The following is a 15721-nucleotide window of genomic DNA, read 5'->3' as shown; positions in this document are numbered from 1 at the left end:
TCTTTATTCACCATCAACAGCCAATGCTACTTCTACATTTTCACTAGTTATTTCTTTATGGCATTAAAGTTATAAACATCAAGTGGAAAATATCCCCAACAATGAATATTTTCAAAATGAGTGAAAATGGTGTGAGTGAGAATGGTCTAAATGTTTCCTTTTATTAACGTAAATGAAAATCCATATCCAGATTTTGTTTTAGGGTGGATTTCCATTCGCAAACATGGCGTGGTTACTGTATTTACGGCCACAACTACAAACCTTCATTATTATTCTAACTGCTAACTATTATTTTGATTATTAATTTAATATAATTGTAAAAACAAAGTTAATCATATAGCTAAAATGCCCATCACAATTAAATAGCTTGTTTTGTCTGAACAACAATATAAATCAAAACAGATTAAGTTGACTACCACAAGACAAAGAAAAGCAGCAAATCCTCACATCTGAGAAGCTCAAACCAGCAAATGTTCAGTATTTTTGAATGGAAAATAAATCAAAACTAGAATTACCGTCCTGTGGTTGTAGGTTTTCACTAACCATTTATTTTGCAGGTTACATCCATGTCTGTCTAGACTAATGTGTAGTGAAAATAAAAGGTCAAGTGTAGTTTTTGGCAAAATTAGTTATTACTATTTTGATGATACGTATGATTCCAGTCAATATATATTGTTGAACTGATTAATGAAGGATTGTCATAGATGTACTTGATTACTATAAGACTGATTCTTAGAGTATAGCTGCACAAAAGGTGTTGCTTGATTTCTCCTGGCATTTTTAGAAGCCAAGAGTCTGAGCTGTAGGTGAAACTTACTCACTCACAGGATCAACACGTTGTTTGCATTCAACTGACGCCAATGACACTGGAAATTCTGTACGTGGCAGGAAACAAAAGGCATAATGGACGAGATGGAGGAAAACCTGTGCTCTGCCAGTTACTGGTTACTTATTGTGTCGCCCCAGTCAACATGTGTGAAATCTGGAATCGCCTAACCCTCTCTTAAATTAAGGCTAAAAACCTATTTTGACCTTTGAGTCAAGTGTTTGACCAACTGTGAAATGTGGTCAGTCTCCTGAGGTATGGTGTTGATCTGGGGAGCTGCCGCCAAGCAAAAGTACTTCATAAACGATGCATCAATGAAATAATCTATAGAAGCTTCGAGTACTAAAATCATCGTTAGCTGCAGCAGTCCTACTGGATGAGAAAAGGCTTAAATACTTAAAATGTAATCTTTATTTTCAGACAGGAAAAGCAACAAAATGCAGGATACAGTATGATGCAATTGTGTGTGCCATAGGTAAAATGAACAGTAGTCTCACGTATTAAACTCATGGAGTATAAATGTCCTGTCTGAATCAGGGTCAGTGAAATTATTTCTTTAAAGCAAAGAAAAAAAAACACTTTAAAAGACTATCGTGTGGGGAATACATTAAAAGGCTTGCACTCTCATTTCCTTTATCTACATGCAAACAGTCACATTCACAAACATCACATTTACAGTCACACTAATGACTTTTAATGAAAAGAACATCAAAAACTAGATTTAAAAGAAAAAAAACAAAACATTTGTCCCCACACCAGGAGAAGAGTTCTCATAAAAAGGGCCCTGCACCTGCCACACTTCCTCAGCTCGACACAGGCAGTCACATTTACATTAAGCCCCATCCCCAGATTTAGGCATCGTAAACAAGGCCCCACCTCGAAACAGATCAAAAGATTCCCCCATCATTCCCTGCCTGAGATGAACATCAGCTCTCCTGCTTGTCTTTGACCAAAAGGACGGTGTGCTGCCCTCCACTGGAGGCCATCAGTACTGTGCGGTTCTCCAGCTGCTTGCCAGTCATCTTTACAGGGCTCCACTCATCCTCTTCCGTTCCTGTGCCAAGCTGCATGTTGGTGCCCATGCCCCAGGCGTACACAGATCCTGGAGTAAGCACAGCCAACAGTTAGCGGGGTGAGCATCCTTTTTTACCTTCTTGGCTCTTTGCAAACATTAGACAAATGCAGTTGTGTTACAATTCATATAAGCTAGCAGAACATAACCTGTTTTAAAAAAGCAATATAACAATCCTCTGTTGTTTTTGCTTTGTTTCTCACCTTCTCTGGTGACAGCGTAGCTGACAGACGCCCCACATGCCACTCCGCACGCCAGCTCTATCCCCGACACAGGCGTGGGCTCACTCTTCTCTTCAACCCCTTTGCCCAGACCGAGACGCCCATACTCAGCTCTGCCCAGGCTATATACCTGTCCTAAAAGATGAAGAGAAAAGGGATCCATTCATTGTTTGTTTGACAAACAGGTGTCATTGACTTGTAAAACAGCTTCCCAACCAGAGGTTGTTAGGACATGTGTCTTTTGTGTTTTAATATCTTGACATTGTTTATGGCATTACCTGGCAATGCCTGATATGTTGTTTTATGTATCGACTTTCTTTTCCAAACAGTTTTCACTCAGGGTTTGGGTTATACTGTTTACAAACAAATGTGGTCTGTCAATAGGGTTGTGGAGTCTATATTTTATGCGGAAACTGAGACTGTTTGGTGTGGAAAGAGTTATATTGGTCCTCTTCTATTGCTCTTTTGTGGAAAGCATATTAACTTTTTGTTCCATTGCCTGGTATTTTACATTGTCAGTGAATAATAAAAATAAACTGCATAAGATAGTTAATATGTCCAGTAAGATTGCCAGAGAACAGCAAACTAACATGACGACGATCTGCAAATCCCGATTGGTGAGGAAGGGGCAGGCAATTATTAGAGATGTATCACATCCCCTATTTGGAGAGTATGAGCGGTTATCATCAGACAGACTGTATAGGGTGCCATCCCTCCGAACCAATTGGGCCCGCAGGTCATTTGTGCCTACTAGCATTGGATTTCTTAACAAACAATGAAATAATAAACAGTGCTGAATCTCTGGGTGTCGTGGAGCTGCACGTTAGTATAATCTGTAGAGCACACAGGAGATGTTTGTGTTGCAGTTGTCTAACACACTGAGTTGTAACATCAGTCTTGATGGGATCACAAAGTCTGATAAGCATACTTGTTCAGTTTTAACATAGTTTTATCAGACACGGCCTGACAGCACAATTAAATGGAGCTTACCTTCAGCATCGAGGCAGATTGTGTGATGTTGTCCTCCGGAGAAGTCCACCCAGGAAGTGGTAGAGTTCTTGAAGCATGTCAGTTTTATTGGGACAAAACAGGTCTTCATGCTTTTAGTGCCTGAACAGACAAAGAATATAAAAAAGAGTGAGAACAAATAAAACACTTCATGATGGCTGATGCTAATGCTAACCTTAAAGCAAAGTCAGATATTACTAGTTAAAGCTATGACACAAATTGGACCAATTCACATCATCAAATGTAAAATTCTGATGTTCCATACTAACCCAGCTGGTGATAGTTGGAGAGGCCAAATCCATAAACATGTCCCTCTCTTGAAACAGCGAAGGTGAAGTATGCCCCACAGAAGGCATCTATGAAGTGAACTTTCCCTTTGACATGTACCATCTGCGGTACCAGCAACCGGCCTGAAATCAGAAGTCAAAGAGTCAGCCACAACACGACAGTAATATAAATTACACAGAAGTGATGAAAATACCTGTTGTTAATGTAATCAGAAATCAGAGATGTAAATTCGAGTACGCTTTTATTCCAGTTGACAGCGAGCGCTCAAAGTAAGACAATTACTTACCGAGGCCTTTCCTGCCTCCTCTGTCTGAAAAATGCTCAGGCACTCTTCCCAGCTGCCCCTGCTCTGCATTTCCTGATGAGTAAAGACTTCCCTCCAGTGTAACCAGTATCAGGTGGTCGTTACCTATTAAAAGGATTCATGAAAATAAAACAGAAACATTGTTAGAAGTTAATATGCAGAGTGCAAACAGCAAAGAAATAAAGAAGGTTTCTTACCTGACACAATTTTTACAACAGGTTCTATCATGGGGATTTTGACTGGAACAGAAGATATTTTCATGGGCTCCAGAAGACCTATAACACCACTGTTATCCTGGGAGCAAAAGGGTTCAGCATATTAATGGTTAACAGAGAGATCCGCAGTGCTGTTTTGGTTTATGAAAAGTATAGCATGGCTGTAAATGGGACCATTTTGGAAACTAGCCTTTTGTTTCATATAATGAAACCTGACAAAAACTGGGAACGTTGAGTAAATTTCTTTTTTTGGATTAGTTAAAACCAAATTTCCTCCCAAAGGCTTCAATTAACAACAGAGCTCAGTCAAGCAGTACATTATTTGCAAATGCTTCCACCGTTAATTAGCTACTCAGATCTCAAGTATCTCTATTTACTTACTACTAATGTAGTTTGTGATCAACACACACACACACACACACGACAGTGTTGTTTGGTCTGTCCACTCCACAGCTTTGCCAACCAAACTGAATTGAGCAATTAAAAAAACAAAAAAAAAAAAAAAAACCACCCTACCTGGAAATCCAGGTTAATTAAAAGTCTTTCAAACAATTACTTCATTCTTGTTGGGCCAGCTCCATTACATGTTTTTTGGTGACAGAACTTTCGTTTTAACTTGATGTACTTGATCACTTTTAGATTAAAAAAATAAATTTAAAAAACTGAGTGGAAGTAGAAATCCAAGTGTGAGCGAACTCAGGAAAGACGACTACAGAATATAGTGATAGATGATTAAAGCAAGAAGCATTTTATTTGCCAGATTCCTTCTGAATGGATTAGTAGATTAGTTGATGGGATGTATAATGCACATGCAGAAAATATTCAAACTTGTTTTTTCTGTTTTAAAACCAAAAACTAACTAATTAGTTAAATCGGCGAGCTGTAAATGAACGATTCATACACGGATTAAAAGGTTCGGGGAGTTTTAGTTTAGTCTGTCTACACTGTTTCGACCAGATCTTTATTGTCTTCTGAGATGGAAGAATTTTGAAAGTTGGGCAGTGCTGCGAAGAGTTGCAGTAACACATGGATTAGGCTATGCGTAAAACGTGAGCATCGGACTTCATCTAGCTAGAGGGAAGTACCACGCACCGTCCACTACGCCGGTTCCAATGGCAACACAACCCATAGTAGGTCTACCAGAGAGGCAGAGGTGTACTGCGGAGGGTTGGTGGATCATTCCCTCTGGTTGAATGAAGCCTGACGCTGACCACTGCTGTTGCAAACAGGCGCACATTTACAGCAGCCAGTTTGAAAACCAGTAGGGATACAACACCAGTCATAGAACAAACCGCAACTGTTTTGTTTTTCCATTTTGGTTTTAAAACAGAAAAGGACTAATAAGTGATTACGAATGGCACAACGAAGGATCATCAAGTTCTGTTTTTAAATGTCTTTACTTTGCTCTCTAATGAGTTACAATGTGTGAAGCATGTGACATGGTCATGTTGCCACATGAAGGGGGAGATTACAGAGATCAAAAAGACGAGAGGACATGAGAAAAAGTTGAAAAGGTCAGCCTATGGGAAGAACATATCTTCAGCAGAGGCAATTAAAGACATCTGAGGAAAGAGAGACACGCCACTAGGGAATAGGCCTGCAGGGTTAAGAGGAAAGGAAACTGATGGCCGGATGTGTAGCAGGCAAGATGAATGTGGTTGCTTTTAATGCTGGGTTATAATGTTAATGTCATTAACGACCACTATGACTAAATATGTTCATCAACAACCCCCCCCCCATCACTAAGATGAGACGATAAGATGACAGACAAACTGTGACTATATTAACATTCAATGTTTTTGAAAAAAGACTAAAATGTAGTTTTAAAAAAATTCATGATAATCTCTCTCATCAAGAAGAAAAAGGAAAAGGTTTGTGGACCCATAGGACAATACAGCCACCTCACTAATGGTTAAAGCCATAAATCAGCACAAAATAACCAACATATATCGCTGTGCTTTGAACAAACACATTACAAACATAAAACAGCTAACTTAAAACTACTCAGTCCAGCAGTAGTATGCATGATGGTTTTCACTAAAACTATACTAAAATAGTTACTTTAGTTACTTTAATAGTTACTAAAGTGATAGTTAACTAATAGTTAATTCTTTGACTAAGACTTAAATGCCCAGGCTTTCAGTCAACTAAAAGTCAAGTTTGGGTTTATTTTATTTAATAAAGGTTGACATTAGGGTTAGGGTCATCTGTGTGCTGGAAAACAATTAACCACTAAATCTAGATTTTTTTTGCTGTATGGTGTGTTGCACCAGGGTAAGATGGAGGGGGAGGAGCAGGATGAGACACATTCATTAACTTAAAGATTTCACACACTTGATCCAGTCCTTGATCCATCACTGTGTGTGAAATCTTTACGTTAATGAATGTGTCATATGGATGGATGACAGACCATGTGCTTTCTGATCAGATGCCGTCGTGCTGTTGTGGTAGGCCACATAAGTTTAATTTTACGGTGGACAGACTGTAACAGTTGTTGTTTTCATTTAGCTTTAAGTAACCCCATACTTTGGACACTTTCTTCTTCGTCCCTCACTATTTTCTCTCTTCCTCCACTTTGCAAACAGCGCCATCATAATCACGTCGTGTTCACACAGCGTAAACGCAAAGTTCGACAGTAATGAATGTTCGTGTGAAACAGTGTGTTATATCGATTAAACGAAGCATAGATGCAAAGAATTTGTGTCAATGCTTTTTAGTAATCGAATTAATCAATGAATCGTATCAGCCAAGTGAGAAGTAGGGTCATTTTCTCATAAGCTTACATACAATCTGACTTTTTGCAACCAGGTGAGTCACCTGCTTCTGGCCATTAGAAGTAAGGCACATTTAAGACAAGTTAACAGTAACAGCAACTTTAGCATTTAACTGAAACCATGATAGATTGTTGAGTTGAAGACTAGAAAAAGTAAGCCGCAATCCTCAGCTGTAAATGTATACACGTGCGTTTGTTGTTCTCGGCCTGGTTGGGAGTACAAAAATCCTCGTTAGCTGCAGCCCTACTCGATTTATTGCATCAGTAAACACTTCCCTTATGAGTTTCTTTCAATCGTTAGATTTAAGTCTTCTTCAACACCATCCGATGATGTTTATTTTATAAATGATGGTCCCTTTTAGCGTAAAATAGATGGTAAAACAGGGCATGCACTATACTACACAGCGACCTGTCAATCAGGATAGACGCTTTCAGTGTGTTTTCAGTTAGTTAATTTTAACATTTTGGTTGCCTAAAACCGTCTTGTTCAGTGGTCTGTTGTACCAAAAGACACTAATGAGTTGGCTGTTCACAGTTGTCAAGTAGAGATTCAAAAATTACTTTGAGACCCGTCAGTTGACAGTTTGTGATAGTCAGGTGTATGTGCAAGGTGAGTACAGGACAACTACTGGTGCTTATACGTAGTGTTTGTAAAGATTGAAAAAGGTTACAAAAAACCCTTATTGAATAGATGTAGGGAAGATCCCTTTCACACACAACCAAGCACAGGCCTATGTGTCTGATAACAGCAAGTAACTAACCCTGAAGGAGCCCCATAGGTACACTGTACCATCCTCTGTGAGTGCAGCAGTGTGGCTGTCCCCTGCCGACACCTGGACCACCTTCTCCTCCAGTGTCACCTTTCTTGGAACCATCTCAGACCCCTCTTCTGTTGTGTCCCGACCAAGGGCCCCTTCGTCGTTACAGCCAAAAGTATAGACCTAAAAAAGAAAGAAAAAAACAAACAAACAAAAAACAACAACAAAAAAAAAACATAGCCGTTTATCTGGGAAACTCAAGATCCATAGTTAAAGTGTTAATAAGACAGATGCTTACATGGCCAGTGTCACTGAGGCACACAGTGTGCATGCCTCCAGCTGTCACTTGCACAATTTTCTCTGGCAGGGACACGAGGGCCGGCTTTTTCCTCTCAATGATGTCCTCGCCTAGTCCCAACTGCCCAACATCACCCTGACCGACAACAAGAACCTGGCCTGCCTCCTTGCCATGACTTCTGTGGGTAACTGTTACACACATAATCACATGTTTATTAGAAAAAATTCTTTCATAATTACAAATGCAGCTGCTAAGCTACCTTAAATTTGGAAATTGTCAGTTTACCAATCAATCAGCATTTTGCTTTAAACGCTCTTAAATCAGAAAACTGAGTCCAGAATAAATTAAATTAACAGTGCCTAAACTGCAGATCCATTGGTCCCCAAAACTACAAATGTAAAATGGAAGTAGTGGTTACAAGCAGAAAGTTACGAACAGGAATAAAATGACACTTGACAGGATAGTTGCTTAATGCCACAAGGTTGCGATGCCTACTGGCAAACTGGGACTTAACAGAATCATTATTGCTGGTTCTGTTGTCCTGTAAAGTTATACCGATGTTACACACAAACACACACACACACATGCTATCCTTGCACAAACTGGGTGCGTATTGTAACAGCAATTTGATTTTGTTCTTCAAGATTGAAATGACATCTATAGTGTATGTTCAAAATAAGTCTCATTCTCATGTCTGCTTTTTTTTCCAGGATAACGACATATAAAAACATACAAAGACATAAACAACATGGTTTTGTTGTCACTAACCCGAGGCATGGGTGTGGTCCAATCTGTTTGTCTATATTAAACCTTTTTTTTTTTTTTTTTTTTTTTTTTAAATGGTCAGTGATTTACCTTTCACTTTCTTGATGTCTCTATGATCCTTCACAATAGCATCAGACTTCCTCTTGGTGGTGGATTTTTTACCAGGCATGACTGCAAAACTTAAGGACTTTGGGACAAACAAAAGAGAAGAATGATTTTAATAACCTACCATTGGTTAAAGTCACTGAGCTGTGCTGAGCACTACATGAAATGGTGTTTATTAGTAAGTACACCACAATTACAAATGCAGCGGCAAAGCTTACTCAAATTAGATAAGTGTATGCAACAGCTTATTAACAATTTGCACTTTGATTACAGAGCCTTTAAAACAAAATGAGGCTGTTGAGTGCAGGAAAAATAACTAAATTAACAGTGACTGAATTGCAGATCCATTGGTCACAAAAACTACAAATGTAAAAGGGAAACACGGGCTGCAAGCTGAAAGTGACCAAAAGGGTATTAACAGGTTAGTTGTTTGAAGCCACAAAAGTCTCAAAAATACAACATAACTAACCTAAAATCACTGGACCAGTCTCAACAAACACTAGTGGCAAACTGGGACTTTACAGCAGAACAGAACCATCACAAATGCTTTTCCTGGTGACACGTCAATGTCTGCACAAAGAAAAAGTTGTGTTAGAGTTAAAAAAGGACCTGGATAGACACTACATCATGGGATAAATGAGAGTGGTTTATGACAACCATGGTCTCTCTCCTGCATGGGACCTTGTTTGACGCTGTGGTGCTTGGAGTGTGAAGTACACCTGCTGTAAGCAATATGTTCATTTTCCATAAACGCAGCTGATCGATAGACACAATCACTCTTTATTTTGGTCGTAATCTTAGCCAGGAGTTGCTGGGGTTGAACAGCTGTCGGAGAGTAATTTCAATGGTTGGTACAGTGTCCGGTTCTTCCACCCGACAGACAGCTGTGCTTCCTCCTGCTGCCCCCATGCTGATATGAAATAAACGTCCGCAAAGTTAGGACACTACGTTAAGTTACCATTTAAACTGGAGTCCCACTCAGGCACAGCCAAAGACTATGATAGACACAAACCTTTTGTAAGGACATGTCTAGAGATATGCTTTGATATTTAACATGAGCTACATCCATACCGTTACCGTAGTTTAAAATAAGCAGCATTACCTAACGTTGGCAGCAACGTTACCCATGTGTCCTTGCTAACATTAAGTTAGATAGGTTACCGGACATGGCTGAGCTTCAGTCAAACGTTAATTCTTTAAAATAAACGTGACGCGTCTGCCTACCAATACAGAAATATAATGTAAAATCACGTCTTTAACCATATATCAAATGTTGTTTGGCTAGCATTAAAGTGTAGCTAGCGGACACTGCCTGACGTTCAGAGCTGTTTGATAGCCTGAGCTAACTAGTTAGCACCGTTAGAATGACATTCGAGAGTGAATGAACAATAATATGAATGAACTGCATAGATATTGCTAAAGTAGCGTTTATAATTGCTTGTCCTCTCCATCTGGACAGTTAAGGAGCCGATCATTTACTAACCTGTGATTATGTAGAAGTTTGCAGTTTGTCCAAAAGTGAACGTGCACAGCCTGTTCCCGGTCTTGAGTTACGTACCTTACGTACCTTACGTTCTTTGGAAACCCCGCGTCCTTACTTCTTCTTCTTCTATGGAATTTTACTGGCGGTTGGCAAACGCGAAATGGCGCATTACCGCCACCAACTGGTAGGCTATGGAGTGTGGCTCAGAATGACTACTGCTTCTGTGGTGGTGGTAGTACCATTAGACCAAACACACCAAAATCAAACTAAACCAACCAAATAAATGAAAATAATACAAAACTCAGATCCTCTCAATCATTCCATAGCACTTATCTCTTGAGTTCTTTCTAAGAATTTCTATTAAATCAAAATGTATTCTTTTCCTTTTGGATCATTTCCCTTCTTTTTTCCTCATACTTCTGACAGTGTACCATGATGTGTTCGACTGTCTCTTGTTGCACACAATATTCACACCTGCCTGTGTTATGTTTACCTATTTTGAATAAAGTGCTGTTTAATCCAGTGGGCCCAAATCTAAGTCTTTATATAATTGTCTCTTCTCTCCTGTTTATTTCTGCACATCTCATTTCTCCCACTCGCCACTGAATTTTGTTAAACTAATGTCCTTTCCTCTCTTCATCCCATTGCTTTTGCCACCTGTTCTTCAATCTCTGTTTAATAATGCTCTTTATTTCTATCTTACTGATGCTAACTGCCATATTGATGTATTCTCTTTTTGTGGCCTCTTTTGCAGCCTTATCTGCCATTTTGTTTCCTTTGGTGCCAATATGTGCTGGTATCCACAAACATATCACTGCAATGCCCATAATTTGAATCCTATATAATGTCTAATTTCTATCAAAATGTCTGGTCCACTATCTGAGTGACTGCTCTATAAACTGATTAGTGATTAATTTGTATCTGAACAAATAATTACTAATTAAATAATTATTTCATCTATCCACTGCACCTCTAACAAAATTGCTAGCATTTCTCCTGTGTATAGGCCTACTGATACTTCATCACTAATCCTCTTCCCTATTGTAAGATGAAACTCTGGAACAATAAAAGCTACGCTTATCTTATTAACTAAACTTTGATGCATCTGTGTAGAACTGGATGTAACTGTGGCAACTATTAATATATGCCTGTATAGCATGTGAATTCAAAATGTACTCCCTTTCCTTGTTCTTCTTTTCTAATAATGTAAGATTTACTGTGGCTTCAGGGAGCACCCAAGGTGGTACTTCTGGCAATGGGACTGTTGGACTGAAGTTTAATTCAGCTAATTCTAGCTCTGTTGCTTTCTGTAACTGTCCACCCAAAGCTTTTTGTCTCCCTCCTTTCCTTTTCCCAACAAGGTTTTAAAATGCCTTGTGCTGGACGATTTTCACGAGGCCCTGTAAATTAACCAAATCAATAATACAGAGATAGCTGTATTATTGTAATCTCTAGTGGCATTTCTCCCATTTCTCCTGTAGTGCTGCTGTTGATCCATCCATCCATCCATCGTCAACAGCTTATCCTGCGTACAAGGTCGCGGGGGGCTGGAGCCAATCCCAGCTGACATCGGGCGAAAGGCGGGGTACACCCTGGACAGGTCGCCAGTCCAGGGCCTTCCCTGAAAACATAATTTATTATTATGGAAAATAGCAAATGGCTTTGTCATATCATATGCCTTCTCTATGTCAAAAAAGACAGACACTACACTTTCTCTGTTTACTTGTGCTTTTCTGATTTCATGCACTAAACATACAGCTGGATCCATAGCCTATTTCTTACTTTCCTGCACCACTTTCCCTGCGTCTTTAAAGAGACAGCGGCACTCAAATCTGCAACGATGGAAGAGGTACTCCCACAATTCACTTAAAATAGTCCATTACATGTAGGGCTGGGCAATAAAACTTCCTCAATAACAATATAACAAATGTTCAATAAATGTTTGATTCAAGTAATTTGAACCACAAATGAATTACCACTTAATTTTTCTATTAGGATATTTATTTTGTTGAGGAAAAAATATATAATATATAATAAAAAATATTTTACTTAATTTTACTACATACATGTTTGTTGAAAAAAGATTTTAGATCTATCATAATTATTTTTAATGTTCTACTACAGATAGGTGAAGTGATCCACTGTTTAGCAAGTGTTTGTCATGTTCTGACCACAAAGAATAGTTTAAAACCACAATTAACCATTTGGTTTCTTCAACTTTCACTCAGGAGCAAAAATCAGCCTTTAAACTTGAAAGAAATAATGATGATAATCGATATTGAATGATATGAATTTTTAAAAATATTTTTGGCCATATTGCCCAATAAGTATTATCAATAACATTTAATAACAATGACAATTAATGTACAAAAGCAACTGATTATGCAGCGCAATGTTTCTGTGACAGTTAAATCACATCTTATAGCATATAATATTGCTGAAGTATTAACATGTGAATATAATGTTAATGTTGCTGATTATTTTATCTTCTATATACATTAAGAGCAATCTAGATATCTCTATAACAATGTATTCTAGAAGCCCATGTGTGTTGTATTAAAGTTTTTATCTGCAAAGTTGGCTAATTATTAACTATAGGCCCTAGCTGTCAAATGGAATAGATGTAAAAGTTGCAGAAAATCGATAGGAGTACCTCAAACTCATATACCAATACATTTCAATTCTGCAAATCTGTGATGCTAATGTAAAGAAAAGGTTCACCCCACAATTTACCCCTTTTGTGGTGTGGTGTCCTACCTTGGTCTGCTGTAACTAAACAGTACAGTGCAAAAGTTTTAGGAGTGGAGAGATGCTATAAAGTAAGAATGCTTTAAAAAATACACATGTTAATATATTATAATTATCAATTAACAAATGCAAAGTGAGTGAACACAAGAAAAATCTAAATAAAATAAATTTTTGGTGTGACCACCCTTGGCCTTCCAAACATCATCAATTCAAGGTACACTAGCACAACTTTTGAAGGAACTCTGCAGGTAGCTTGGCCCAAAGATCTTGGAGAACTACCCACACTTCTGTGGATTTGTGAAGCCTTAGTTTCTTCTCTCTCTTTATGTAATCCTAGACATACTTGTTGAAATGTTGAGATCAGGGCTCTGCCTGCAGACACTCATTCTTGTACCACTCTCCAGCCCTTCGGTGAACAAACTGCCTTCCGCTACAGCCAGATACTTTTGACTCATCAGTCCAGAGCACCTGCTGCCATTTTTCTGCACTCCTGTTCCACTGTTTCCGTGCACAGTTGAGTGCCTTGTTTCCATGTTGGACTCGGAGGTAAGACTTTTTTGGCCACAAGACATGTCTGCCTGGGAGAGACCTTGCTGATGTAATTTAACTACCTTGTGTCTTGTTGCTGTGCACATTCTTGCCCTGCTGTATGACTTTTGATAATGAACTGTCTTCAGCAACCTCACCATGTTAGCTGAGTTTGGCTGTTTCTCACCTAGTTGTATTCCTCCCACACAGCAGTTTCTGTTACAGTTAATGACTGTGTTTCAACCTACATAATATACTGAATTTATGATCATTGGCACCTGTTTGGTATAATTAATTAATCATACACCTGACAGTATGCCAACAAAATCCCTGACTGTGTGCAAGTAAACCTAGAATAACTGATGATGTTCTGAAGGTATAGGGTGGTCACACCAAATATTTGATTTAGATTTTTCTTTTGTTCATTTACTTTGTATTTTGTTCATTGATAAACATAACCTGTTAATATGTCTATTTTTGAAAGCGTTCTTATTTACGGCATTTTTCCCCACCAGTACTGTACATATACATTATGTATGCAGTGGTGGAAAGTACATTTACTCAAGTAAAAATCTTGGGGTTCTTCTTTACTTAAGTATTTCCATTTTCTGCATTTTTATACTTTTACTCCACTACAATTCAGAAGCAAATATTGTTTTTAGTCCACTACATTTATTTGATGACTTTAGTTACTTGTTTCTTTGAAAATTCAGATTGATAATAAAAATTATAATCAAAAAATAAATTATCAAATATGTTGAATTAAAATATATCAATTAAATTAAATTAACTGTTAAATAAAATAAATTGAATTAAAATAAAGATATTCCAGTAAGTACATTTAATGACACCAAATTAATTAAATTTAATGAATTCAATTCAATTTAATAAATTAACACATTACATTTATTAATTTATAAATTAATACAGTTCTGCTGCTTTATGCTTCTATTCCACTACAACTCAAAGACAAATACTGTACGCTTTACTAGTTACTACTTATTTTGAATACATAACTTTTAGTTGTAACAGAGTATTTTAACAATGTCGTATTGCTACTTTTACTTAATCAAAAGATATGAGTACTTCTTCCACCACTGTATTTATGCATATGCTCATGTGTATGTACGTATATGTGTGTGTTAGTAAAATATCTGAACTTGTTTTCAACCTTGTAGGTTGAAGGCAGCAGCAACAAAAACAAGCGCTGTGGACCCAAGGACAGGAAGACGCATACACATGCATCAAGTGCAAGAAATACATGGGCAGTACACACACTGTCCTTCATGTGGTCTGTAGACCACCACACATTGCTTTCAATAATCTCTGGAGTTGTGTAAAAAGATTGTTTTTTTCCAATTTGTTCAGTTTGAAGCAATAAACATCGTTATTGAAAACCTTGTTTTGTTTGTTTGATAAAGATCACCATGATTTATTCAAATAGCTTTTGTATTGATAAATCTTCCAAGTTGTAAATGGCAAATATTAAACATACATGCTTTCTGTATATTGCTTGTAATTATAATCAGAAGTGGTTTTTTTTACATTAATTGTTATGGCTTTATTATTCTAAAACTCCAGTAATGTTGTGGGTCCACCAGAACTTAGGTGAACAACAGATTAAAATATGTTTTCATGTATCATTTTCAGTTGTTTTTATATTTCTAATCATTTTTGAAGTTGAGATAAAAAATTATACACAAAACATAACATTATGAATTGTGGCCAGCATAAACTTGGATGTAGTTGTAATATATTAGAGGTCCCTCATTGACCTCTAATATATTACAACTACTACTAAGTGTGGGTGACTCTATATGTTATGCACTTGTTCCAAAGCATACATATTTAACGTTAATTTATGCACCCTGTATATGTGTTGCAATCTCATTATTAATTTAATCTACATTCTAGTGTTGTTTTGAAATCTGCACAGAATATTTTGTCTTAATCTCTGGCTTTATTCTGCTGCTGCAACAATGCAGCTTCCTCACCTTACAGCATCGCCTTATCATGAATTTTCCTTCACGGTTTACAGAAAATACAGCTTTAAACGTCTGAAACGTCCATTTGTAATACCACACATATTCCAAGGTTCTTATAGACACTTTCATTGTGCATGATGCATCCAAAACCATCTCCCTCACCAAGTTTAGCTCCTACAAAGATAGATGAAAACTTACCCTACCAGCAGGTGTTGCTGCAGCCCCATAATTCTTAGTTTTGAGGTGCCAATTTAAATGTTCTCAACCAATCTCAACCTGAACACAATGAATAGCTAACAGATCTATTGATTAAAGATCCAGGTGCAGAGTCATTGCACAAAAGG

At 37.7% G+C, this 15721-nt stretch overlaps 1 protein-coding gene across 2 annotated transcripts; it reads right to left on the bottom strand.

Annotated features, from left to right (window-relative positions):
* Nucleotides 1-1219: 1219 nt before the first annotated feature.
* On the bottom strand, nt 1220-10212 carry rcc1 (regulator of chromosome condensation 1). Of its 2 annotated transcripts, XM_038711796.1 has the most exons (11): nt 10117-10212; nt 9103-9203; nt 8619-8715; nt 7764-7951; nt 7469-7648; nt 3917-4013; nt 3702-3824; nt 3397-3537; nt 3110-3229; nt 2102-2254; nt 1220-1928 (listed from the first exon to the last, which is right to left on the bottom strand). In XM_038711796.1, the coding sequence occupies exons 3-11, from the start codon at nt 8695-8697 to the stop codon at nt 1753-1755; spliced, it is 1257 nt and encodes a 418-aa protein (XP_038567724.1). In that variant the 5' UTR covers nt 8698-8715; nt 9103-9203; nt 10117-10212; the 3' UTR covers nt 1220-1752. The 2 variants fall into 2 exon arrangements, with proteins under 2 accessions (XP_038567724.1, XP_038567725.1); XM_038711797.1 differs by lacking the exon at nt 9103-9203 and having other exon boundaries at nt 10117-10206.
* Nucleotides 10213-15721: the final 5509 nt, after the last annotated feature.

This window comes from Micropterus salmoides, unplaced genomic scaffold (assembly GCF_014851395.1).
Source record: "Micropterus salmoides isolate LMB-PRFRI ecotype aquatic unplaced genomic scaffold, ASM1485139v1 Ms_hic_scaffold_11, whole genome shotgun sequence".
Classification (NCBI taxonomy): domain Eukaryota; kingdom Metazoa; phylum Chordata; class Actinopteri; order Centrarchiformes; family Centrarchidae; genus Micropterus; species Micropterus salmoides.
Note: the sequence above shows the minus strand (reverse complement) of the source record. Positions and strands in the feature narration are given on the sequence as shown.

Coding starts and splice junctions, on each gene's coding strand:
- rcc1 (XM_038711796.1), bottom strand. CDS start 8,697: ATGCCTGGTAAAAAATCCACCACCAAGAGGAAGTCTGATGCTATTGTG. Junction 2,255..3,109: donor AATCTGCCTCGATGCTGAAG/GTAAGCTCCATT, acceptor TTCATCTTTTAG/GACAGGTATATAGCCTGGGC. Junction 1,929..2,101: donor CTACGCTGTCACCAGAGAAG/GTGAGAAACAAA, acceptor TGCTTACTCCAG/GATCTGTGTACGCCTGGGGC.